At 38.1% G+C, this 24,920-nt stretch overlaps 1 protein-coding gene across 6 annotated transcripts in view; it reads right to left on the reverse strand.

Moving 5' to 3' along the window:
- CPED1 (cadherin like and PC-esterase domain containing 1) overlaps window positions 1–24,920 on the reverse strand; it is a 143,611-nt gene that overhangs the window by 47,265 nt on the left and 71,426 nt on the right. For all 6 annotated transcript variants that reach the window (XM_090137062.1, XM_090137064.1, XM_090137075.1 and 3 more), the window contains 4 exons: window positions 24,729–24,796; window positions 24,369–24,413; window positions 22,412–22,598; window positions 20,785–20,953 (listed from right to left, as the gene is read on the reverse strand). In XM_090137062.1, coding sequence (XP_089993188.1) covers window positions 20,785–20,953; window positions 22,412–22,598; window positions 24,369–24,413; window positions 24,729–24,796 — 469 coding nt within the window. The remainder of the gene's footprint in view (window positions 1–20,784; window positions 20,954–22,411; window positions 22,599–24,368; window positions 24,414–24,728; window positions 24,797–24,920) is intronic.

Here is a 24,920-nt window from a genome sequence, read left to right on the forward strand (position 1 = left end):
GGAGCTATGAGCCTGATCTGGAATGAGCAACTTACAAAACCTCCTCACTGTACTGTCTAAAGTTCTGCCCTGGTGCCTCCACCTGCACTCAATGCCCTTCACTGATAGATTGGACTGACTGACTAAACGATCATTAGAACATCGGCTTGATGCTGTGAATATTTGTCTTGGATCAAATCCCAAACTAATAGAACTCTTCTTGATGGAGAAGCTAGATTCTCATGATATTTGAGGCAATAAGGAACTGTCTTATTGCATTTCAACACATCATCCAGCTATAAAAGAGATGAAATTACAGGCAGTGGTGCTTTAAGTTATCTATACCAATTTGGAACTGTGGAGAACTTAATGCTATAAATCAGTAACAGAGACGTTCTCTGACAACTTACTAATCATTTAAATATTTGATCCAGGATGATGACCAGAATATGATTCCAATGGAACAATTAAGGCCATCATCAGGAATTACAAGAATTATTTAAGATTATATCACATTTCTCAGTGATGAGGACTCAGATGAACCTCCACTTGCATTCAGGCCATCTGCATTCACCCCACCAGTGAAGCAATAGGCAAACTACAGGCTAGGGAAACAGTTCTCTCTAATCAGAGAAAACACCTTTAACAGGAAAACAGTCTGTTTTGACAAAGAGTGAGAAGAATCTGGAATAGAAAGACTGGGAAACAGCTGGAGAAGATCATTTAGAATAATGAAGATTGGAAACCACAAGGTCATACAAGAGAAAAAGAAGTGAAACCTGCTATTTCTTCTGTACTGGGATAAGAATAGAGTAAAAAAAGTTTCATGCTCAAGACTTTTTTACTGCAACATCAACCAACTTCAAATGTGCTGTATCAGGTTTCTAAAAAATTCTCTTTGGGCATCTGATGGCCAAAGTAGGCACAGAGCAATTGAAAGCCTGAGTAAACAATGATCATTATTTCTGAACTTGATTAGCACATTCATTGATTATTTTTCATAGGAATTATTATATTTTTTATTGTAGAACTTGCCAAAGTGATAATGAAACCTCTTTATGTCTCCCATCAAACTCGTATTTTGCTTTAGCCTATGTTTTAATAGATTACTTAGTTATCTACAATAATTGAAGTGACAAATGTGGTAACAATTTCTGAAAACCCAAGGACTAAAGATACCTATCAAATAGAAATAAATGATCTCAACTCAGAAGAAGCATTCAAAGCAGGCAGTATCTGCAATTTGTCCTCCTAAAATTAGACAGAGGTTTAAAAAAAGTTTTTCAACTTACTTTGTTCCATTCTGCTGCTGTGTTAGTTTGAAATGGATATTTTGGGTTTCCCAGGCAAATTGCACAAAGACATTGAACAAATGGTTTTATCCTTTATCATGTTTTCTGATTTAAGGTCAGGTGTGTTAAGATGCCCTCACTCTTGTTTTGGAAGTTAGTGTGAATGACTGAGCTGCTTACGTAATAACCTTATGTAATGACTGTGTCATACTCAAATCTAACATGTACGTTTTATCTGGTCTTAAGTATATCGCCCTTACTCAACTAAGCAAGAAACAAAAGTTAGAGACAGAACTGCATTTGTTCCCTGAGGTCTGCATTTAAAAGACTGCTGTTAAGAAAATGGGATATTCTATGTTGTAAAATCATCACATAATCACTGCAGTAACAATGAGTTATGGTTTTGGCTTCAGTCCACTAGAATTTCCAGATGCTATGCAAAATGCACAAGCCTACAGTCTGTACTCAGTTACAATAGCTTCTGTTACTTCAATGGGGCTCTCCAGACAGGCACAGCAACAGCTGAAAGTAACATTAGCCTTCATTTGTAATAATAAAATATAAAAAACTTTAAACAGATTAAGAAAAGAGCTTCAATTTAATGACTAATTGAAATAAACTGCTTTATATTATCAACAAAAAGTACGCAGTCTATCCAAAAGGAAACATATGACTGTAAATATGGATAATAAAGACAATAAATTGTGCTACTCCTCTGTTGCCATTCTGACACTTTCCTTTCTCTGATATGCAAATGTTTCATGTAGTTTAGTGTCAACATCTCTGCTAGAAGTCTCAAGACTTACGTGCCACAATCCCAGTTTGATTTTGTAACACTTGAAATACGTGCTAGTCATCACACTTATTTCCAAAAACTTCTGTACATTTATTTCTGGTTTTGAAAATGTATCCTAGTAACGTGCCCAATTTTTCCTTGAAATATGTGGCCAAAGCTGAGGGCCAAATTGAAACCAATGCATGCAAAAGTATATTTTTCAAGTGAACTGAGGAGATTTGGGATTCTGTGAATTCCTCCTTCCCTCAGAACAAACTTTTCAACTCACTCCAAACCAAAAACCTCAGAGCATTATGCCTTGTTTACTGAAAATTAAGAACTGCTACTAGTGACACATAATGCAAATTTCCCCCTCTGTGATCTACAACGTTTATTTGCTCTTTAACTGCTGGCTTTAATAGTGTTCAATCACAGTGTATTATACATTTTGCTCTGACAGGATTTTTGGGAGGTAGCACTGCATTATTACACAAATGGTCTATTTGTGCTCTACAGTGAGTGAGCACTATCTGAATTCTCTGTGTCCAAAAGTTTACAGTGCATTCTATCTACCATCATCAGGAGAGAGGAGGCCTGGGACTAAATGCCTCCTCCTAGCATCCTGTCACGGAAAAGCTCTCTCAAGTCTCAGTTTCAAGGAAGAAGAACAGCTCCCTCCGTCCAAATACATTCTGCACTGTGCAGTGAAGTGGACAACTAATGTACCTTCCCAGCCAACGTTTGACAGACCACATCCTCAGATGCCAGCTCTCTAAGTCTCTGGTGCATGGTTCACTAACAGCCCTAAAGTGCTCTTTGATTTGATGCAATAGTTAAGAGTTCAGTAACCTTGTCTGCAACTGGAAAAAAGGGATATTAGCACAGGGTTTCAGTCCATTTTGTGTTTTGTTACTTCACCTCAATGACCTTATGATCTTTGGTACTCTTTTTCCAGTTCTGCTTGGGGCATAGCCAATTTATTTGCAAGACTGAATGTCTTCCTGACACCTACTTTCCTCTTACAACTGAGGATATGGGAGGCTTGTGAGAGTGAAATCTGTGTGCGAACTGTCTCAGCAACTGAGCTGCTGAATGTTGTACTTGTTCCCTAAGGAGAGAAGGATGTTAGCATCAGCTCATTCAGAGCAAACTGCAATCTTATTCCCTTAACCAATCTAATTCCCTCAACCAATCTACATCAGAGCAACATACAGAATCCTCAGAGGTAATGAAAAGAAGTTAGAAAGATAAAGGAAAAAGGAAGAAGAAAGAGAAGAAAATTTAATCCTAAAAATCCTTGAGGCAGGAGAAGCAAAAGTACCACAATTTAGCACTGTTATTAATTTCATTTAATTGGTTTTGCTCTAAATACGAGTTTTAGTTTCTCCAACAGTCTGTAACAGTCAAGATGTTACAGTGGAGCAGGGAATGAGCAAATGAATGGGGAGCAGCAATGGCAGAGGTTCTCACTGTTGAAACAGAGAAGAAGCTTTGAATACCAGAAATAAAATACTGAAATACCACTGCAAGTGCACCTGCCAGGGGCTGAGATCTACTGCTGTAGATGGTCTTCCTCACATGGCTGTTCTGTTCAGTGAATTTTCTGTTTGTCGAGACAACTGTAGTACTTTCCTTTGGTCCTATAGCCCCCATATGGGAGCGTTTTGATCTCAAGGTTACTGAAACACAGATAAATTCTTCAGTCACATGCTCCTGCCATTTATTTGGTGGTATACAGTATGCATACTGCAGAAACTTATGCCGTACATCCATAGGCAGGGTTCACATGTGTACACATTTTAGCACAGTAGGAGAGATTATCCAAATTTAATTTAATTGTTTAGCAAAATAGGATAACTGGAGATCAAGGAAAGCTGGATTTCTGGAGATGGATTGCAAGGGGTGAAGTGATAACGTCACTAGCACCATGAGACAGAGTATTAACATTCAATAGACCAATCTATTTGACCATTTGAAGAGTATTTTCTATGTTTCTACTCAGGATGAATGTAAAAATAAATGTATTTACAAGTTCTTATGTAAAAGCTGGATTGTAATAAAATCCCTTTGCGCTTAGAGTAGGGAAGCCAAAAATGTTCCTGTCTAAGACACCCTGAAAGCTTTGGAGCTTGAGAATTCAGATTTCAAATCAAAATCAGAATCCAGTACTCAGGACTGGCTCTGTCAATAGTATTCATGGAGGGCTGCTCTGATAGTAATGCCTCCTATGTTATTATGTTGGCACACAAGGTCTGAGGTAGATGTTGGTGGTACAGCAGTAGAGGCTGAGCCTTCCCACCAATATCTCGTTACATGCTGTTGCTGTGTGACAGATGGCAGCAGAGGGGCACTCTGACATCAATAGCACCTGTCGTGAAAGTGCACATGAGGCAAAGGTGTGTCACTGAATTCCTCCATGCAGAAAAAAGTGCACTCATTGACATTCATCGACACTTGCAGAACATTTATGGAGACCAAGCTGTGAGCACAGTGAGGTGGTGGGTGATATGTTCCAGCAGTGGTGGCAGTGGTAGTGGGTCACCTCCACTGGTGCAGATTTTCATGAGTGCAACATTCAGGCTCTTGTTCATTGCTGGTGAAAATGCACAGCTAACAATGGTGACCATGTCAAAAAAGAGTGTTTTGTAGCTGAGAATTTGTTCTATCAAATAGTGTTATTGTGCTATTTGTGTTTGTTGTAGTTTCCATGGAAGTAAATAAGAGGCATTATGTACAGAGCCAACTATGAGAGTTTCCAGACATAGCATTTGAATTTTGAATTAAAAATAAATAAATAAACAAATAAATAAAAACAGCAAACCTCTAAACCCTTCCACATCCTCTAGAGAATTCAAGAGTAATTTCCTGAGATTTTACTGTGAAGATTAAAAGGCTGGTTCTGCATTACATGTCTGCTCTTTGTGGATGGTTTCCTAATATCAGCCATGATTTGCTGCAGTTTAATTTTTTTTTTTTTTAAATCCTATTGTGGGATTTCCAGATCCTCATTAAGAATTCAGTTTTCTCTCTGTTCTCAGCCAGCTATCAGCCAGAGGATTCCATAGGCTGTGTTTACTCCTAGGTTAGACTTGTTAACTTACGCAGTACAAAGAATGAAAAGGTTTGACAGAGGAGAAACTTCACATCTTTAACTGCAAACAAAAAAGAACAGTAACCAGAGTGGTTAATTTGATAATGAAAAGGGCAATTTTGCAGCTCTGTGCTCACAACTGAAAGCATCATGTTGACCACTGAGCTTAGGAAAGGATGAATGTAAAATGATATTTGCCAGGTGTGCTGTGTAATACTTAAAGTCATTTTGCAATTATAAGAAAAAAGAACTTTTAAATTATCAACCAATCAAACAATTTTTTTACTTAATGTACTTTTTTTTTGTCTTGAGTAAAACAGATACAGAATGTTTGAGAGCACTTCATTTAATACTGCTGATAAAATGCATTTAGGGAGAATTTTTAAGCATACAGGCAAGAAAGTGTCCAGGTGGGTTTTTAATATCTCCAGAGGAGACTCTCTGGGCAGACTGTTCCAGTCCTCTGAACTTTCTCCTCATGTTTGTATGGAACTTTCTGTGTTCTGGTTTGTCCCATTTTCCCTTGCCCTGTTGCTGGGCACCACTGAAAAGAGCCGGCCCCATCCACTTGACTCCTACCCCTTAGATACTTATAAGCATTGATAGGATCCCCTCAGTCTTCTCTTCTCTAGGCTGACCTGCCGCAGGTCTCAGCCTTTCCTCATACAGGAGTTGCTCCAGGCCCCTCACCATCTTTGTGTCACTCTGCTGGACTCTCTCTAGAAGTTCCCTGTCTTTCTTGAACTGGGGAGCCCAGAGCTGCACACAGCACTCCACATGTGGTCTCACCAGGGCAGAGCAAAGAAGGATCAACTCCTTTGACCTGCTGGCCACACTCATATTAATGCACTCCAGGCCAAGAGGGCACATTGCTAGCTCATTGTCAATCTACCATCCATCAGGACAGACAATTGGCTTTTTTGTTATGAAAGGGGCATCAATGGTGGATCTAATAGACATTTTCCAGAAATATTTCTCCAAAAAAGCAAACAACAAATAATCTCAGTGCACAGACAGAAAGAAAGAAAGACAGGAAAAAAAAAGAAAAAAAAAGAGGATATTTTTCCTGTTCCTTTTGATCATCCTAGTAGACTATTGTGTCCAGAAACTTTTAAAGACTTTGGGAAATGCCTGTTTAAAACTAGTTCAGAAGAGATGATTAAAGCCCCATAGATGTATAAGCAACTCACTGACATTTATTGCTGCCTCTATGTCATCAGTAAACATGCCTTGCTGAATTACTAATGTAATAATTCATATAAAATTGACATGAATGTCAATTTTTCCTAACTAAAGAATAAGCTAATTTTCCATAAATATCAAAACATATCATCATGAAATAGAACAAAAGAATTAGAAGACAAAAGCCAATGCCACTGATAATCACTACAAATATGTTGCTGTTTTAGGAAGAAATAAGTACTGATTGTCCTATTATAGTGCTGGACAACATGAGCATGGATGCAATTATACACTTCCCAGACTTAATAAATTCTACTTTGAGCCTGCAAAGATGAAGACATATGGTATTATTCAGAACAAGTTGTCCCACTGACTTCACTGGAAATGTCCACAGTATGTGAAGAAATTCCTTGAAGAAAAACACACTAAATCTTCATGTTTTCCATCTGAAACCTCATCAAATCATACTCCCCAAGTATTTTCTGGGTCTTTTTGTTGTCACCATATTATTGCTCAGCTCCTGCATTCTGTCAGCATTCCATTTTGCCTAGAATTTATTTGGCAGCTCTCAGAGATCTTTGGTAACATCAGAAACCATTTTTATCAATCCACCCTCTTTCACAATAGAATTCTGAAGTGTTAAAGGTTTGTCTCAAAAATAAAGCAGCAATGAACACTAAATGAAAATCCTCTAACCTTTCTATCAAGTTTTTGACAACGCTATTGCAGCAAACTAAATGATTATTTTACTTAAGAATGTTTTTAATTAAAAGCAAATTATACCTAGAACATCTTTTTTTCTCCAACCTCTTTTTTATTTTTTAATCTGGAACTGTGAAAATGTGGAACTGTGAAAAACACTGGGCTGTTGGGCTAGAAAAGGAATAGCACAATGGAAACAGTCAGTAGTCACAGTCCCATTCTCTTTGGGATCAGCAGTTTGGAGTTAGATGTGATACAGACAGATGGCAGATATCTGTTGCGTTCTGCTCCCTTTCTCTCTGGATCCTTTCCACTTGGAAATTTTTAGAAAGTTCCTTCAGCTCTTCTAAAATTATTTCATCACTAAAAAAAGCCATGGTCTGATCTTTACCACAGGTGAATCCACTCCTGATACCTGTTATTTTCTATCCCCCCTATTCCTGAAAATGGCGAAGTGGGCAGCCAGATCACTAGACAGAAATTTTCAACTATTTTGCATGTTTCTCCAGTGAAGCATTATAAAAACTATTTTGCTTTTACAATGAGATACCATGTATCTCCATGTGTGATCTTAGTCTTATCTTGAAATACAAGAGAATGGTATTCATTGTTTTGTCAGGAGTTTAAAAATATCCATTTCTTAAGGGATGGGGTGTGCTTAGCTTGACAAAGATTGAACTTCCCTGCTGAAGCACTTTGTTTCCCACAAGGAATTAGGTTAGGAGGTCTGATTGGGAGGAGTCTTAATCCCATGTTCTACTTGAATTCCAACCTTTCACACGTAAGACTGGGTGGATGTTGCAGCTATTTCCATGCATAGTACAAATTAGGACATTCTGCAGTACTAAGGAGTTGTAGGCATAAACAAAAAAGATAATTCTAACAAGAAATAACCCTGGAATAACCAGGGATACACTGAAGTGTCTGATTTACTTCTACTAACGTAAATTTACTTTAAAAGGTCAGCCATAACACTGACTACAAGTTAAATAAATTGCACAGATTCATAGATACTTTACACAAAATGACTTAGATGAAATTCAATATTTGAACTTCACTATTTGAATGAAAACTCTATATCCTATTGGCTTGAGAAATTTTATTTTTCTTCCTAAGGGTTAGACATAGGGCACAACATTCATTTTGCAATTAAAGGAACAACAGAATTACAGCATGAGACATTGGCCCACCTGCACCACATACTACTCAAATTCTTTACTGAACCCCAGAGGACTTCTGGTGCTTCATTGTCATGGCTGTTTCACTTTTCATGCCATGCTCAGACACTAAGCCACTCACAACTGGCCTTTCTTAAATAAACTCCAGAAGCCTTTGATCTGTTTTCTACAAGGCTTCCCAGAAGATATTGGCATCTACTTTATTTTTCAGACAACATGGGTGGAATGAGATTTATGAATAACTTCTGGACTCCAAAGCAGTCTGGTAGTAAGCAGCTGAGCACATGCCACTCAATGGAAAACTAAAGAATAGACATTTGCTTTCCTAAACCTTTTGCAAAAATGTATTTTTCAAGGTCAGGACCACTGCCAGTGTGGTCAACACATGATTGCAGACTGTTCCTGACTGAATATAGCAATTATGATCAACAATAAGGCTGGTACTTTTAGGTAGATTAAGATGCAAGGCAGCTTCAGCGTGATACTTAGGCTGGAAATTTAACATTGATGCATTTCATTTCAAAGCACAGGCATCAGATTCAGAGCAGCGTGTCCAAGATTCCAGTACCTGCCAAAGGTACTGACTAAGAAAATTCAGAAAATCAAAGTCCCAAGTTCTAAAACTAATTGCTGCTGCACTGGATACTGTTTTATTTTTTCCCCAATAGTATATTTCTTTCCCTCCTATGTAGTTATATGTGTGAGTGAAAGGAGCTTGGGATGTACAGAGATTCCAACCAGTAAACGTGCTTAATTTAACAAAATAAAATGAAATGAGAAGCAAAACTATATTTAATTGTATCATCAAAGATCACATTTAAAAATAAAATAAATCTGCAAAAATTATTGCAGTAATTCTTAATACAGAGATCTCACACCAGAAGACCTAAGGAACTCGACGCTAGTGAAATGGTTGTCTTCTTTGAAATAAAGTGAAATATGCCCCCTGCCACTATTTTCCTACAAGTATGTTGACTTTACCTTCAGCAAAAGGACAAGGATTCACTGCAAGGGGAGCAGTATATGCAGAAGTAGTATGTGAACTTTAGAATTTTGTAAAGGTCATACTCATTTTCTCTCAGTATTAGTCAGACCACTTCCACGTGCCCTTACATAGGTACTAGCACTTTGCATTCTGCTGCTTGAAATAAATCCCACCTTTTCATTATAAATTTAGTTGGTCACCAAATTTTTGCAGCATCTTGTGGGTCATTTATCAGAATCATTATAAGTTTTTATATTTATTTCAATTTGACTAATTTAAAAAACAGATTCACCAGATCAACTTTTCATCAGTCATCTTTAAGTTCACAAGCAATTGTAATAGATAGAGGTCTCCACCCAACATGGAGCAAGGGTGGCCTCAATGCTGATTTGACTTCAATTACTCTATGGTGACTGATTTAACTTAAGTGCTTCCTGATTTATATCTCTGCACTGTAACCCTGAGCAAAATTAGAAACACTTATCGCACATCAGTTGTTCTATGCTCTTTTACAACATGTTGCATTCTGTTCTGGAAACACCTAACTTGATAACATTTATCATGCAGGTAGCACGCTTGTTTTGTACAGCTAAACAAAGTAGGTGGGAAACATTAAAAAAGTATTAAATGGCCTGAGTTCCAGATGGCTTGCTTGCTTAGTATAGTAACAGTATCTGCTGAGATGACTGTGGTGGTGTCCTTTTCTTTACTGAATACACACAGTAGGAAGTTTTCCTCTGCCTTTTTTGTCATCTTTACTGCTCTCTTATTTCATGACCTCTGAGTTAATCCTTCTATTCTTCCTATTAGCAAGTTTAAGCAGGCAAACTTCAAACAGACTAGCAGTGGGTCACAAGGTTTAATGGGCATGTAGATAATCATCTAAATTACATTTCTGGAGCTGATGGGCCAGACAGTCTTAGAGAGTAACTTTACCAGCTTTCACTGTTAATCAGCAAGGATTCTGTGTCTCAGTAGGTATCTGCCTTCGCCTGCCTCCCAGAGGGGCTGGGTCCTACTGACTGATTAGCAAAGGCAGCTGCATTAGCTTTCTTCTCCCACAAAGTGCGTTATGGGGGCAGAAATGACTTGAAAGGCAAATGTGACCACAGCTCAAACACCAAGCGCTCTCTTCTCATCGCTGTGGAATTGCTGGCCCTCCTCTTGCAGATTATGATACTCGGCACAACAGTTGTTGCCAATTTTTATGATCTGTTAACACTTAGGAAGCCTCACGCTGAAGGCTCTTCTTTCACATCTATTGTGGCATCATCAAGGGGAAAATTCAACAGACTTTTTCACATTTTCTGATGAATCTCACAGCAGTGTTTGAAGCAAAGTGAGAAGAATATGGTAATTGAACTGTCAATAGTGAATGCCCTGGAATTCAGCTTTGAAACACAAACTGTAGAGGGATGGGTGAAGAGGATAACAGTTTTCTGTAGGATGCAGACAATCTTACGGCCTCAGAAATAACAACAGATATATACTGTAAAGCTGACTTTCTCAGTGAAGATATTCACAAAGGAAAGTGAGTCTCTTGTTTGTCTAATACTGGGAGTTGTGTTTTCTATCTACCTTGATCCTGAAAGGAACAAGAGCAGTGGAGGATTGGTTTCCTGACTGGCAGAAGTGTCTCCTGGTTTTAGGCTTGTCTTTCACAGTAAATGTTTCTCAGTGATTTATTTTACTGCTTTTGAACAAGATGTCAAGTAAGCATAAAGCTAGACCAATTAAACACAATAAACTTTCACTGTCTTATGCATACATAGCATAGACCAATACCAACACCCTGTCTAAACAAGGTAGACTGTTTTATATATTTAAAACTCTAAACAGAAAAGAATTTGATTAAAACTGTGCATTTTGGATCTCAGTTGAGAACATTCTACAACAAGAAACTACCTAGGAACAAAGTAAAGTCAAGAACACTGATTGCCTTGTTTACCTCTTCACTCTTAGAAAGGAAGTTGGATTTTGACTTTCCACAAGTTTTCCATTGCATCACAGAATCAATGGCTTGGGTTGGAAGGGACCCCAAGAACCATCGAGTGTAACTATGGCTCCTGTGACGTAGGTACTACTACTTCATACTGATTTTAGAGAGACATGCATTAGGCAAAATACTTCTCTGATTTTCCAGTCCACAAAGCATACCATCTCTCAAACCTCTCAACAAGGCTGACCAAATTTCCTATTTTGTTTGGGACAGTCCCAGATCTCAAAGATCGACTCATAGATTTATAAAATCTTCAAGTCTCAGTTTTGTTTCAAGTGTTAACAGAGGCAAGGTATTATCCTGTTTGCCCGCATTCATGTGGCAGACAGAGGAAGATATCCACTTGTGGTGCCACAGCATCTTTGGCTCTTTCAGTGAGAACTGGTCAGAACTGATCAAACCATTACTGGACCATGAAATCTATTTCAGACAGAATTTCAGTCATGTCACATCCTCTTTACAACATAATACAAGGAAATAAGATCTGAATTTCAAATCTTTGGGAGTACACAGCCTGAAGAGCTGATAGCCTTTATGCAGCCCACCAATAAATCACTTCAGTCTCCATTGTTCCATTGTACCGTACAGCTGATTTGTGCACTTCCCTTTGCTTTGCCATGCCTTGCCTATAGCACAGCTATTGTTTCTCGAGATGCGTACGCAGGCATACTACCTTCTCTGCAGATTGACTTTTGAGCCCAGATCGTATTAATGAACACCAGTGAAATAAGACTAGTAAGGTCAGATTCAAAGAACATTAAAGTCAATGGCAGTCCTTTTTTCAGTGTTAAAAGAACTAGGGTTAAAGGTGCAACACACAATAATGTTACTGTGATTATCTTCTAAAAACTTTGCCCATATGCATATTTTGATTTGTCAGGAGCTAGCAAACTGGCATTCTTATCACAGCTGTAAAACTCTGTGTACAGTGTTAGTCATTCATGAACTTTCTCTCCGTGAATCAGGTACACTGATAGAATACAAACACCAACATGGCCATTTACTCCAAATATAAGCTATATACCTCAGCAATGTTTCAGAAACCTTGGGTGACCTTTTCTTTCTTCCCAGTTCCTTCTATTACTGTACTTTTAAACATAGCATTGCATTTTCTGGAGCTAGGAAAGAAGAAATGCTTAATTCATACTTGTGGCTCTCATATGCATATGGCTCATAAAAAGACTTTAGTTTTTGTCAGAATATCTTATATAGAAATGGAAGCACAGAAAAAAATATGGCCTAGATTCTGAATTTGCTATGTTTCCAGTGCAACCAAGGGCAAACAATGGCTTCTAAACAGTCCCTGAGTATCTGCAGGGGAATTGCTGGCTTCTCTCCAGAGATCTCAGGAGATTTCATTAGGTGACTTGGAGATCCAGATGCTGAGGAGGAGAATGCCCAGAGCCAGCTGGTAATCTCTAGCATCCTACATGAACTTGCATTGTTTCAGGGCTGAATGCCTCTGTCTGCTCAGGGTTTGATCCCAGCAGTGCACTATTGCAGGCAAGAGGCAGTTAGAAAGGAGTGACCTTTTTGTAGGTGGTCAGGTTGGATAAGGATCCCCCTGAGAACTCAGCCATCAGGATGGCCTCAGGCTGGAGTGACTCAAACACAGCTCTCCTGCACTTGCTGGGCCACAATACAGAAATGCAGGGAGGAATCCCTGTGGAGAGCAGGAAGAGGAAAGAGAAATAAGCACATAAAAGTCTGTATTGTATGGAGCCTTCTGTGAAAACTGCTGCTACCAGTTATCTAGCAAAATGGAATTGGTTACTGGGCCTATGTCACAACAAAATCATCCGAATTAACAGCAAAAAAGGACTGTAAGCAAGAATCTATTGCAAATATGGGGGATGATTGGCTGATAGCTTAAAATAAACAAAAACCCTATAACTAAGAAGAATTATACAAAACCAGCTTTTTGATCAGCTTTTTCAGAGAACTGCAGTCTCCCAGGAGCTGAATTGCCTACCCAGCATTTATTGCTGTCTGTCTCTTTTCACATTCACCCACAATGGCTCTCTGCTATTATTTAAAAAGACATTTCAATCCTGTGGTTAAAGGCGTGGAATCAAAATACCCTTGGTCAAGTCCAATCTGTCCTAGCAGTCCTTGATTGGTTTGGAGAATGCACTGTATCTGCAGCATTTGCCTCTACAGCACTGTGTCTGCCTCTGCATCTCCCCTCCTGCAGCACCCTTGGGAGCAGGCATTGCAAGACATCTGTCAGGCTACAATGTCCAATCACACACCCCACCAGCACCAGTGGGATCTTGCTCAGCATCTGCAATTATACTGGTCATAATTTGGCTCCCTACCATTTGTAGTCATGCAATTATGAATATCTACTCAGCGGGCTCCTGGGAAGATCTTCATCTTCTGTATCTTTAGACTATTATGCATGCCCATGAGATGACATAAATAATTGTACAAAGGGAGAGAGAACAGTCTGAACATGTGAGAATAGAATTGCTCTTTAAGGTCATTTTAGTTTATCTTTTACAATTTTGTTCCTCCCAAACATTTTTCTATGGCAGTATAATAGCAAAATAACCCTTCAAATCAGGATTCACCTAAATGAGTTCCTAGGATAGCAGGATGTTTTTTGGAAGGCTGTGCTAAGCTGCAAACATGCAGAAGAGGGAATTATTAAATCTTTGCAGAGGTTGGTATCAGTAAATTCAGTGATAACTAAGAGTGAGATCACTGCTCATTTAAGAAGCTTCTAACTACAAGACTGTTGCCCAACAAAAGGAAACAGAGAAAAAAAGAAGGCTGAAAGCTGCCAAAAATAGTATCTCTTAAGGGGTGAATTATTGTAGCAACCTTGTACTTCCTCTGGAAAGGGTCATGAATGCAATGAGTTTGTTAATATCATGCTCTGTCTCTGGAGGTGCTTGAGACCAGGATGGATGCAGCCCTGGGCAGCGTGGTCTAGTACCAGTCTGGGAGGTTGGTGGCCCTGCCACAGGCAGAGGTTTGGAACTTGATGATCCTTGGGGCCCCTTCCTGCCCAAGCCATTCTATGATTCTATGATTCTATGATTCTATGATTCTATGATTCTATGATCTCAGTCATAATCAGCTCAAAACTTCTGAATCACTAAACCAGCACTCACATGGCTTGCCTAAAAGCCCTGCTGGCAAGTTGTCCACTAGCGATCTGTGTAACACACCATTTCCCATGTACAAGCCATCATAACAATGACAAATGCAGCTGCTGCATGGAAACAGACACACTCTTTGGTCTCTGCCTGATACTTCTGGAGAAGCTTCCTGAAAGGCATCTGGCATTAATCTGGTGCCATACGTTAAACAGGGCCTAGCTACAGAAAGAAGAATAAGCACAGCTAATATCAAATTGAGAAAACAAGCAAAATGCATTAAAAAGCAATATGCTTTTCTCCTATATGCTTTTCTCCAGGCAGCCAGAGCCATGCTGGACTTGAGCCTACAAATCTGGGCTCTGTAATGTGGCATCCCCAAAATGCTGGAGGCTCTGATGATAATCCTAGCTAGGTACAGCAGTACTGGAGGTACTGGAAAGCTCTGAAGCAAAATTTCATTCCATGTCTAGAGAAAGAGACACTTAGATTGAAGCACAGCCATACTGATCCTTTTGCTGGCTCTTCCCACCTTATTCCAATTTGTTCAGAGCACAGCAATTGTCTGACAGGGAACAGAAACTGCAAGAACCAGTGATTAACAGATGATGGTGCAGATTATATATGAAGTCAACTATGTCGGTGAAGGAAGTGAGCATTTGATTTATAAAAAGAAAATCTAAAAGTATTACATTAATTCCCCCAAGGAGACAAATCTCTGCTCAGTTGAGCTTTCCAGACCTCCCTTTAAAGCAGCAGATACTGGCTGCTGACCAACATATCAGCCTAACAGCCACATCTCTGGTCCTGAGATCCAAAAGGAGTTCAGCACAGAATAGCAGAAATGCAGAGAAGATCCATCATAATGGTTAATTGTTCCTCTGAGTCATCCACAAAGCAATACTTTAAAACAACACAAAAGCCTTTCTTATAATTAAGAAAATGTGGCAAGCCTTCTTTCCCCAATGGCACACATGTTGACAACCAGAAAATGCTGACTTTACAAAATGTTTTGTTCTGATGTACACAGAAACTAACTCTCTACTTGGAAATTAGCTCGGCGTATTTAGCATTTAAATTTCTACCTTTTATATCTTTTAAAATACACTTTTTAGGTGCAGCAAGATGTATTATTATGTTAGGTGCTTGTAAATATTCTGCTTGTAAATGATTATACATCTCTTATCTTTACATGCTTTAAAATTTTCCAGTGTTTTTTAGGTTTTTGTGAGCTGTTGTCTGATCATGGATTTAGGAAAATTACTAACAATTTCAGCAGCTTTTCTGCAAGTGAAATCACTCACTAACATTGCATATAATACCTAATTTCTGTCAAGACAGATACTCCATTAGTGTAATTTGGAATTGCTCCCTTTAAATTAATTGAGCCATGTTGATATATAGGAGACAAGCATGAAGATGAAGATATAATTTATGTCAGCCTCTGTGAATTAGTTCTCTAGTCACTGTGGGGCTTCCATCTGAAATACCTGCAATTTAACAATGCATTGTTTGCTATGTATTTGCTCCTCAAGTTTACATCAGAACTACTCTGTATTTCCTAGTGAACGGTTACAGGCATACAAAAAAAAAAAAAAAAAAAAAAAGAAAGAAAAACAAACTCACTTATGCTTTATTCAATAGATTGATAGCAACACAAATGCAGTTCTAGTGTTTTGTGTGTTTTCACACAGAAAATCACATCTACAGTTTCTGGATATGAAGCTCCTGTTTATTTAAAGTCAGATCTCTGGTTTTCTCCATACAGCTGTAACTTTTCACTCATAAAAGCTTTAAACTCCATGTGGATGTGAATTTTTTTCCTGGACAAAGCAAACGCTGATTTAACCCAGCATCCACTGCCACTCTTCTGGATCCAGTTGCTCCTATCCCCTCCATTATGCTAACAAAATAAGACTGGGAATCTTATCCTAGAAGCTAGTCCATTAAAAATAATTTTTAAAAAAGGTCTTCCATCTGGTTCATGCATAGCTGCAGGCAAGGAAGGAATGCTTAAGTTGGCATTACTCCTAGAAGGATGACTGCCATACTATTCTCCCACCACTGTTTCTGAAGAAAATTTAAATGCTGCTTGAGTATTTCAGTTCTATGAATGACTGACTTTTTCTTGCCCCAGCCACTCTTTCTATGAAAACAGAGTTTTACTTTTGGAATCCAATGATAGCTAAAATCTCTAGACTAACAGTTACGCTAACATCACAGATTTCGAGTAGGAAATTTCCATTTAATCGAAGGACATTCTTTTGAAGAAAACACATGCTGTAATAACAATGCTTTTTAAAAAGGAGCAGCAAAAGAAAAAGAGAGAACTCAAAATAATTTCTTTAAAGTTTAGGGCATTTTTCTTGTTGTTTTCTGAAAATATCAAGAATATTGGAAAAAAACCTGACTAGCTCTAGATCTGAGAAGACTAAGGAATGCAATGTGTAACTGCACATATAATGGATTTTCTTTTATTTTCTTTTATTTTCTGAGGGGGAAATTAGCTGACTTTGCAAGTAAGATAAAATCTACTTGCTGATATGATTTGGCTGTATATTCAGTTCAAGAGATGCACCTTCTGCACGTCTTACAGTGACATGAATGCAGCACTGCCAAGAAGGTTGACTGCTACCACAGTGAGTACTGCAAAAAACTAAAAGTTGCACAAAGCATCCACAATGCACTAAGAGTAGAAGAGATGTGTGGTTCATCATGGAGGTCACACAGAATCTAATGCAACAGACAGGAATTGCAGAAGGGACAAATGTGATTCAAACCTGTCCTGATGAGGACAAGATACCTGTTTCTCTCCCATGCTTTTTTTTTATTTTTATAGACTCTATTCCATTTTTGCAAATTTGAAATCTTTTTATGAAAGTACCAAATAAGAGTTCATGTTTCTGACACAATTCTTACATATATTATATTATAGGAAAATATTGTAATTGGAACAGCACACAGCTGAAAATGAACTTGAAACATCAGGTAAGTTTTTAAAGCTGTTCTATTGTATTTTATTTCTCTCAGACCTGAGAAATCTGTAGAAGAGGCTGAATATCCTTAAGACACACTGCACTGGACTGACTCTGGAAGGTACTTTTGCAAGTTTTATGCAAACATACAAAGCAGATGATACACACTGTGGCTAAAAATATAATTCTAGTTATCTCTCATAATGAATGCAAAACAAAATCATTAACTGTATTACTAAAATATACACACAAATAACATGATAGCAAGGTATGACAGCTACAAATGTTCACAGTGCCAAACAAGGTTCCCCAAACACATCATGAGTTACTATCAATGACCCAAGCTACACAAAAAGTAGCAATGAAAGACATAATATTCATACCTTTCAAATGAGGTATATTTAAATCTACTGCAAGAATGGATAAAATAGTCTGTTCTTTCTGACAGTGTGTGTGTAAGTAGCTCTGGAATCTTTCACTTGAGTGTAATGTTGATATCCTGCTTTTTTTTCTGCTTTCTTACATCTGTCTTGGTATTGCAGCTTCATAGAGGATAATTAAATGGCACCTCCTCTTTCAAGACCACTTATTTTGAATACTGTCAACAGTCCCGCAAAACTAAGTTAAAGCACCAACCAACAACCTTTCCACCTGCAGCACCAGCAGTACTGTCAGAACACAGAATACATAATGAAAGGTAATGAAAGCCACTGATGGTTCTATGGTGATGCCACAATTTGTCCCCAGCTAATCTGGTTTTAATGAGGATATTACAGCTACTATCAAGGACGATACTTTTTTTTTTCCTTTTAGAGGCTGCAAGGCTTGGAACCACACACTTCTTAATTCAATAGCCTTGATATTAATCCAGGATTATTCAACTGCATGAGAATTGTTAGAAGAATGGAAACAACATCCCGCACTCTGTCTTTTTATGGTAACTTTCCTTATAGTATCAGCTTGCAGTGAAACCTGAATATCCTAATGGGATTAAACATAAAAGAAAGTCGGGCAAAAAGTCTCTGGATTAGAATTTTAACTGAAGCCTTCTGTGAGAAAGACCACACCACTGTTAGTGACCTTTCTCTCCCGATGTGTGATCCCAGTTGTGCCTAGTCAAGTGTCCAATGGAGACTCCATCAGTTCACGCTGTATTTATCCTTTTGCTCTTAAAACAGGTGTCTTGTTACTAAGAGAACAAGCACTCATGCCATTGATCAGGCTGTATTAACCCCCCCTTAACCCCCCTTGTAAGAGCCCATGATGTTCACTGGTATGAAATGCAGAGTGTAATTATGCTATTTAAGAAGAGAGCTTTCTACTGATAAAAACCATCAATCTAAGTAAAAGGCAGGAAACCGATGTAGGAAATAGGGAAAAGGACAATGAGTAGGCTTTTGAGTGTTTCAGAATGTCATGTCTATCACCAGCTCCAGCCTTTGTTTTTGAAATGTTCTCTCTGATAAGTTTGCCTTTAACATATCTAAAAAAATGTTAATTTAGAATCTCATACTGTATCTTCAGAGCTTTCATTAGATACCGCAAGAATGCTTTTCATCTCATTTTTACTCTAAACTCCTTGAGTCCTCCCTAGCTCTGAACAATTATGTTTAATTAGAGAGCAGTTATTCATAGATGAGCAGTAAACTAACCTCAATCAAAAGTAACTTCTAAAACGTTTCATTTTTATCATTCTAGATCTCTTTACCTTGACAGTGCTTCAAAGATTCATATTTAGTCTCATAAATGCTATCATAAAACCTTAACAACAGTGTAAATTCTAGTGTGGGAGGATGTGCAAGATGTTGAATTCCTTTTTCTACATCTAGATATGCCATTCTAAATTGGGTCACAAGAGGGGCTTTCCTCACATGATCTAAGACGGTGTTTTTCTACTAGTGCTCAGCTTACTGATACTCTCCTGGAAGCTAGCCAGCGTTATATCCATCTACAAAAGGCATGAGAGAAGACTCAGGAAACTACAGATCTGTTAGCCTGACCTTAGTCCCTGGAAAAATTATGGACAAAATTATCCTCGGTGCTGTTGAAAGGCATTTGAAGAACAAAGCTTTTATCAAGTGATATCAAAATGGGTTCACAAAGAGAAAGTCCTGACTAAATAATTTGATCTCCTCTGACGATAAGGTCACTCAGTGCATGAAGGGAAGGAAAGGCGGTGGATATAATTGTCCTGGATTCTAGTAAGGTCTTTGATACTGCCCCTCACAGCACTCTTCTGGACAGATTGTCCAACTGTGACATGAACAGCTACATGCCACTTGATGAGTTGACTTAACAGCAGACCTCACAGAGATGTAGTGAATGGAGTTACATCTGATTGGTGGCCTGTCACTACCGACTCAATTCTAGGGCCGGTTGTGTTCAACATTTTTATCGGTGACCTGGATGCAGGAGTAGAATGCATCCTCAGTGTGTTCATTGATGATGGCAAACTGGGAGTTGTTGCTTGCTCTCTCGAGAGACAGAAGCCTTTCAGAGGGTCTTTGATACAGTGAAGCATTGAGCAATCATCAATGGCATGAAATTCAATAAGGTTAGATGCTGAGTTCTGCTTCGTAATTCACACTCAAGATATCTCATTAATCGCTGTACATGTGAACAGAAATCATAAGCATTACATGCTTTAATTATTGCTTGTTTTACTGTAATAACTACTAGATCTAGTACTGAGCCAGTACGAAGAACAAAAAGATGTTCCTTGACCTTTTAAGTTTGTAAGTTAATTTTGAGAGAAGAGTCAACAAATGGGTAGTGTGGTACTAGACTCATCACAATCAGGTAGGCAGATCAGCAGTCAGTAGGCTATGACTGCTACATATATTTTATCTGACAGTTCTGATTGACAGATTGAGATAATTATTGTCCATCAACATTTATAACATCATTGGTTCTTGTTGTAAATTCCACTGCTTGTTTCTTCACAATTAAAAAAAAAAAACAAAACTTCTTAATCTGATTCATCACTTAAAATTATGTTGGGATAAATGGGATCTAAGCAGAAATTGTCTCTTCCTTTGTGCAGTTTTGTGTTTTTGCATGTTTGTTTTCCATTGTGTCTGTTAGGCTTTTAGAGTAAACACTTTTAAATCATAAATTTTCTAGCATAAGTTGTCCTGAACAGTGTTAAATGTGCCAACGTCATAGACATCTTTGGTGGTAAAAGAATTTCCACAGCTCTAGTGTCACAGATAGACAGGTACAGAAAGTCCAGTCTGCCCCATCACATAGTACCGAGATGATTCTCCTGCAAGCTCTCCAATGGGTAAGCTTTGGCTGACCAAAGAAAGGATTAATTAACCTTAAATTAAATAGAGTTCTCGAATGCATGCTGACTGTAACAGGTACTTACTTTTTATACTGAAAAACTTGTGTAAATGTTGTATTTCATACAATTATAGCAATTAGAGTCCAGATTCTAATCTCACCAAATCTGACACTATATAGAGAAACCAGAAAAAATCCACTATTACTTTGTGTAATCAAAGAAAAGAAAAACAATACCTGCACAAAACCACATATCATATAGTCATCAAACAAAGGCAGACTAGGGCGGTCCTCTCGATAAATTTTGATTTTATAGCTGCTCACAATCTGAGGACTGGGATGCGAATCATCTGTTACAAGAACAACAATTTTGTTCAATCCAAGGCCAAGTGGGTAGTTAGCAATGCTGAAAGAGGGGAAAAAAGAAAGAAAGTGGAATTAACACTGAAGAAACAAAGATTTTTACTGCATTGCCTATGGCAGGTAAACTTGCTCCTTGAGACTTCTATTTCTAGAAGTTTTTTACTCCATACATTTGTTTTTACATAAAAACAGCACACACTGTTTTCCAAAGAGTTTAAAATTCCTTCAAGAAGACAAAATAATGAAACTTTGCAAGAACAACTTCAGTGGCAATGATAATTCTGATGGGAAATCTGTGAATGGAGGCACTAGGTACAATAATTCCTGGCGGGTCCAAGGCCAGAGTGAAGTCTGAAGGGAGACAAACCAGATGAAAAGTGTCACCTAGGTGTGGAAATTGTTACTCATCAAACATGATGGAATCCCAGACTCAGTCTGACACAAGAACAAAGCTCAACTGTGCTCTTCTTCTGATTGCAGTAAAATGAGAATACTTGAAGACTGAGCCTGCTCATCCAGAGCTTTTACTTTTCAGTCAAAAGGGCAAATGGCTATTCTGCCTTTTACAAGGAATAGCTCTCATACTTTTTGCAGACCTTCATTACCTCACAGTGCCTGTACATGTTGTAATGACTATTAATATTAAAACACTGCAAAGCTGGATGACAGAATTTTACAGGAGCTTTCATTTCAATTGTAAACAAAGATTGATTTCTTACTGAAATTACAGGTAATACACTACGTAAAAGGCCAATAACAACTGTACAGACGAGTACTGATTGACTAATTATTAGCAATCATTCTAAGTCGAAGTATCCGCTTTGCAGTCAGTCAAAAGGCAGTGTGCTGTATAAATACTTTGTGCCATAAAGAAAAGCCAGTTTAGTGAATCACTGTTCCTTCTTTTCCCTTTTAAATCTTCAGTGCTAAGCAAGTAAATCTTTTACTAATGGCTACTGAGTATGTAGGCCAGCCCTCAGGTTCTAAAGCCCCTGGTGCAGATAAACACACACTTCTTGACCCTCTCGATATCCAAAAGCAGGGTGGTCTGGCCCAAAATGTCTACTGGAAACACGTGCTGCTGTTTGTGAGAGATCTGTTGAGAAACCCAAAACTGTAGAAAGGACTACAGTAATGATTAAACAGCATACGTGATTGTGGGTGCGTGCTCAAATCTGATATTTACTGATGACTTTGCTCTCTAATAATGTCCTCCAGCATTATATCACTCAATAAGATTGGGCAACCTGTTACTCCTCCTGATGTCAGTTCCTTACAATGTGATTCTGATAAAAATTGATCATTCTGAAGGTATACATCTGAACTTTTTTTCTCTATTTCTCACCTTACCTAAGCAAACTGCTGGCAGAGGGAGAAAGTCCAGCAGGCTGTAGTGCAAAATCAAGACCCGGATATGAAAGCTCATTTTCACTGCAATCCTGATATATTTTCAAAGTTTACAATGCTTTCAGCTTTTAAACATTTATTTTGTTGCTCATACCTTGGTCCTTTCACCTCATCAAGGTGGACTTTGCACTGACAGTTAGAAGGCTCTGCTCCAATCTTCACTGTCACCACGTCAAATGGGACTTCTGCATAGTACTCCTTGATTTTGGGGTTAAACTGAGGATTCAACTCCAGCTGTGGACTGGTGAAGATCTGCCTGATATGAGATAGGGTATCTTTATCTGTTCCAAGAAGGCATCAAAGGAAAAACAGTGAAATGTATGAACATTTATAAGTTACATGCAACTTCTGGCAGATTGATAACATGCATAGTAGAAAGATTTTAACTGCCTGCTCACTGTGAGACTGATAATCCTGATGCAAAGTCCTGCTGGCACCTGAGAGTCATTTTCAGGCCCTAGAGGGATTTTAGTCACTCAGTGCCTGATGACTCTAGTCAAAAGCACAAACTTCTAAGTCTCGATAAGCATCTGAAAATGTGAGGATTAGCTCTGCAAGATCCTGCCTCCAGTTGTTTAAATGGAACTTGAAAAAAAGTTAGGCCAAAATTCATAACCTGCTTAGGTACCAGCCTGTGTACAGGGTTTATGTACATGTGTAATTGCCAATAAAAATCAAAGTATGTTAGACATAAGAACAAGTCACATGGAGATATCTAGATTCATGGGGTCATTTGTAGTACAGCTTGAAGCACGATTTATTAAAATTCCTAAATAAAAAAAATCCAGCTACTTTCTTGTTTATAAAATCTCCACAATCAGATCCTATTTGCTCAAATGTATCTTTTATTTTGTAGTGTTTGCCAAATGACTCCTGAGAATAATCATTTGCTGGCAACTCATCTGTGACAAATATTTTAATCCAACCTATTGAAATCAGATTTACTGAACAATTACGTATTGAAAATTTTCTTTCCACATATATTATCTAGTATGTGTTTAAAACTGGGTACTTGAGAAAATACCAGCCAGAAAGCTCTCTGTAATATATGAGCAAATCTTGTGGCTTAAACTGTTTTTTTTTTTAATGGTCATAAGGATGCATGCATTTCTGTGCAGGCCTTTCCTACCTCAGCCTAACGTATCAGCCTAAAGAAACAAAACAGGGCAATTTCAGTAATCTTGCAGAGACTAAAATGTAAAGGGAGATGTTCCAGGGAAAGGGCAGGGCTAGATCTACAGGGTAACAGAGACTCACAGAAATACTGACTTTATGGCAGTATAAACCATTCCCCAGATACTGTACATATTACCTAGAGGGATTATGTCACTAATTGCTAAAACCAGAGGAGAAATTTTCAAAATAAAATGAATTGAGATAACTTCAAAATTAAATGTCAATCAATTAGATGGTGATGACCAGCCAGCCTTGAACCATTCCTGGCCTCTGACTGACACAGGCGCTCCTGGAAGTGTGGCACAATCACTAACAGAGAGGTGAGTAGAAAAGCCTCTCCTCTGCAAAGCAATTATTTCACATTGAAAAGCAAATTACTCCTCCGATAATCCATCAGTAAGGAAGGCAGAAGAAAGCACTGTTGCCAGTACAGACAGCAACACTACAAGCAGACACTACAGAAAACTCTTCTACTCTAAAGCAGTTCTTTAAAATCACCAAGTTGAGAACTGGCCTGATACAAGGCTGATTCAACTCCATGCAAGCTTAAAAGCTAGTCCACAAAAACAGATGTATGCTGAAGTTCTTGTAAAGAAAGGGAAAAGTCTACTGAAGTACAGCAAGGAATCAATGAGTGTTGGAATATGCACAGTATGTATACATAGAAACATTTAATTTTGTACTTGAGGCTTATTTAACATAACAGCCTAATTATTGAGCAATTCACAAACATTATTTCTACTTAAAATTCCCTTGTTATGTAACGGCTTATAGGCACTCAATTTATTTAAGGGCTATATAGAAAAAGAGGCAAGAAATTTGTTCAGGTAATATCCTGTCTTCCCTCCTAGTGATTTAGAAAACCCTCGACTTACCATAACTGCACTGAATTTCTTTAGTCTTACTGGAATAACGCAATGCTGAAAGAAACAGAAACATAAATTTTATTTTCTAATCCTGATTCACAATCCTATGGCAAAAGGAGCTCTCATTTTGGTAATTATATAAAAAAAAATCTTTGCAGTGTCAGATTTTGCTTTAGGCTCAAGAACATTGCTCATCAACACAGCAGAACACTTATGCAGATAAGGAAGAAATTGCTTTTTTTATATGTGGTAAGTCAAGATCTTCCAGCTGGAATGCAAAATCGTGTAATCTAAATCATATATATTGTCAGAATTACTAAAAAGAGGAAAGACATATACCATATGAAATGTTTTACTCTTATCCCATACCTTCATGATTCTTCCACAAGCGAAAATGAAAGTTCTGCTTTGGAATCACATTTTCTTGAGAAAAATTCCTGTCAATTCAATAGCAGATACATTTCTACATTAGTGGAAGAAACAGAATTCATGGAACATTTTTCAAAAAATTATATGTGGCAATGCATGGCAGATGGTAATTTGATGTTCTCTGTGAAAAGA

The sequence above is a fragment of the Phasianus colchicus genome, chromosome 1 (genome assembly GCF_987193195.1).
Source record: "Phasianus colchicus chromosome 1, bPhaCol1.hap1.1, whole genome shotgun sequence".
In the NCBI taxonomy this organism is placed as follows: Eukaryota; Metazoa; Chordata; class Aves; order Galliformes; family Phasianidae; genus Phasianus; species Phasianus colchicus.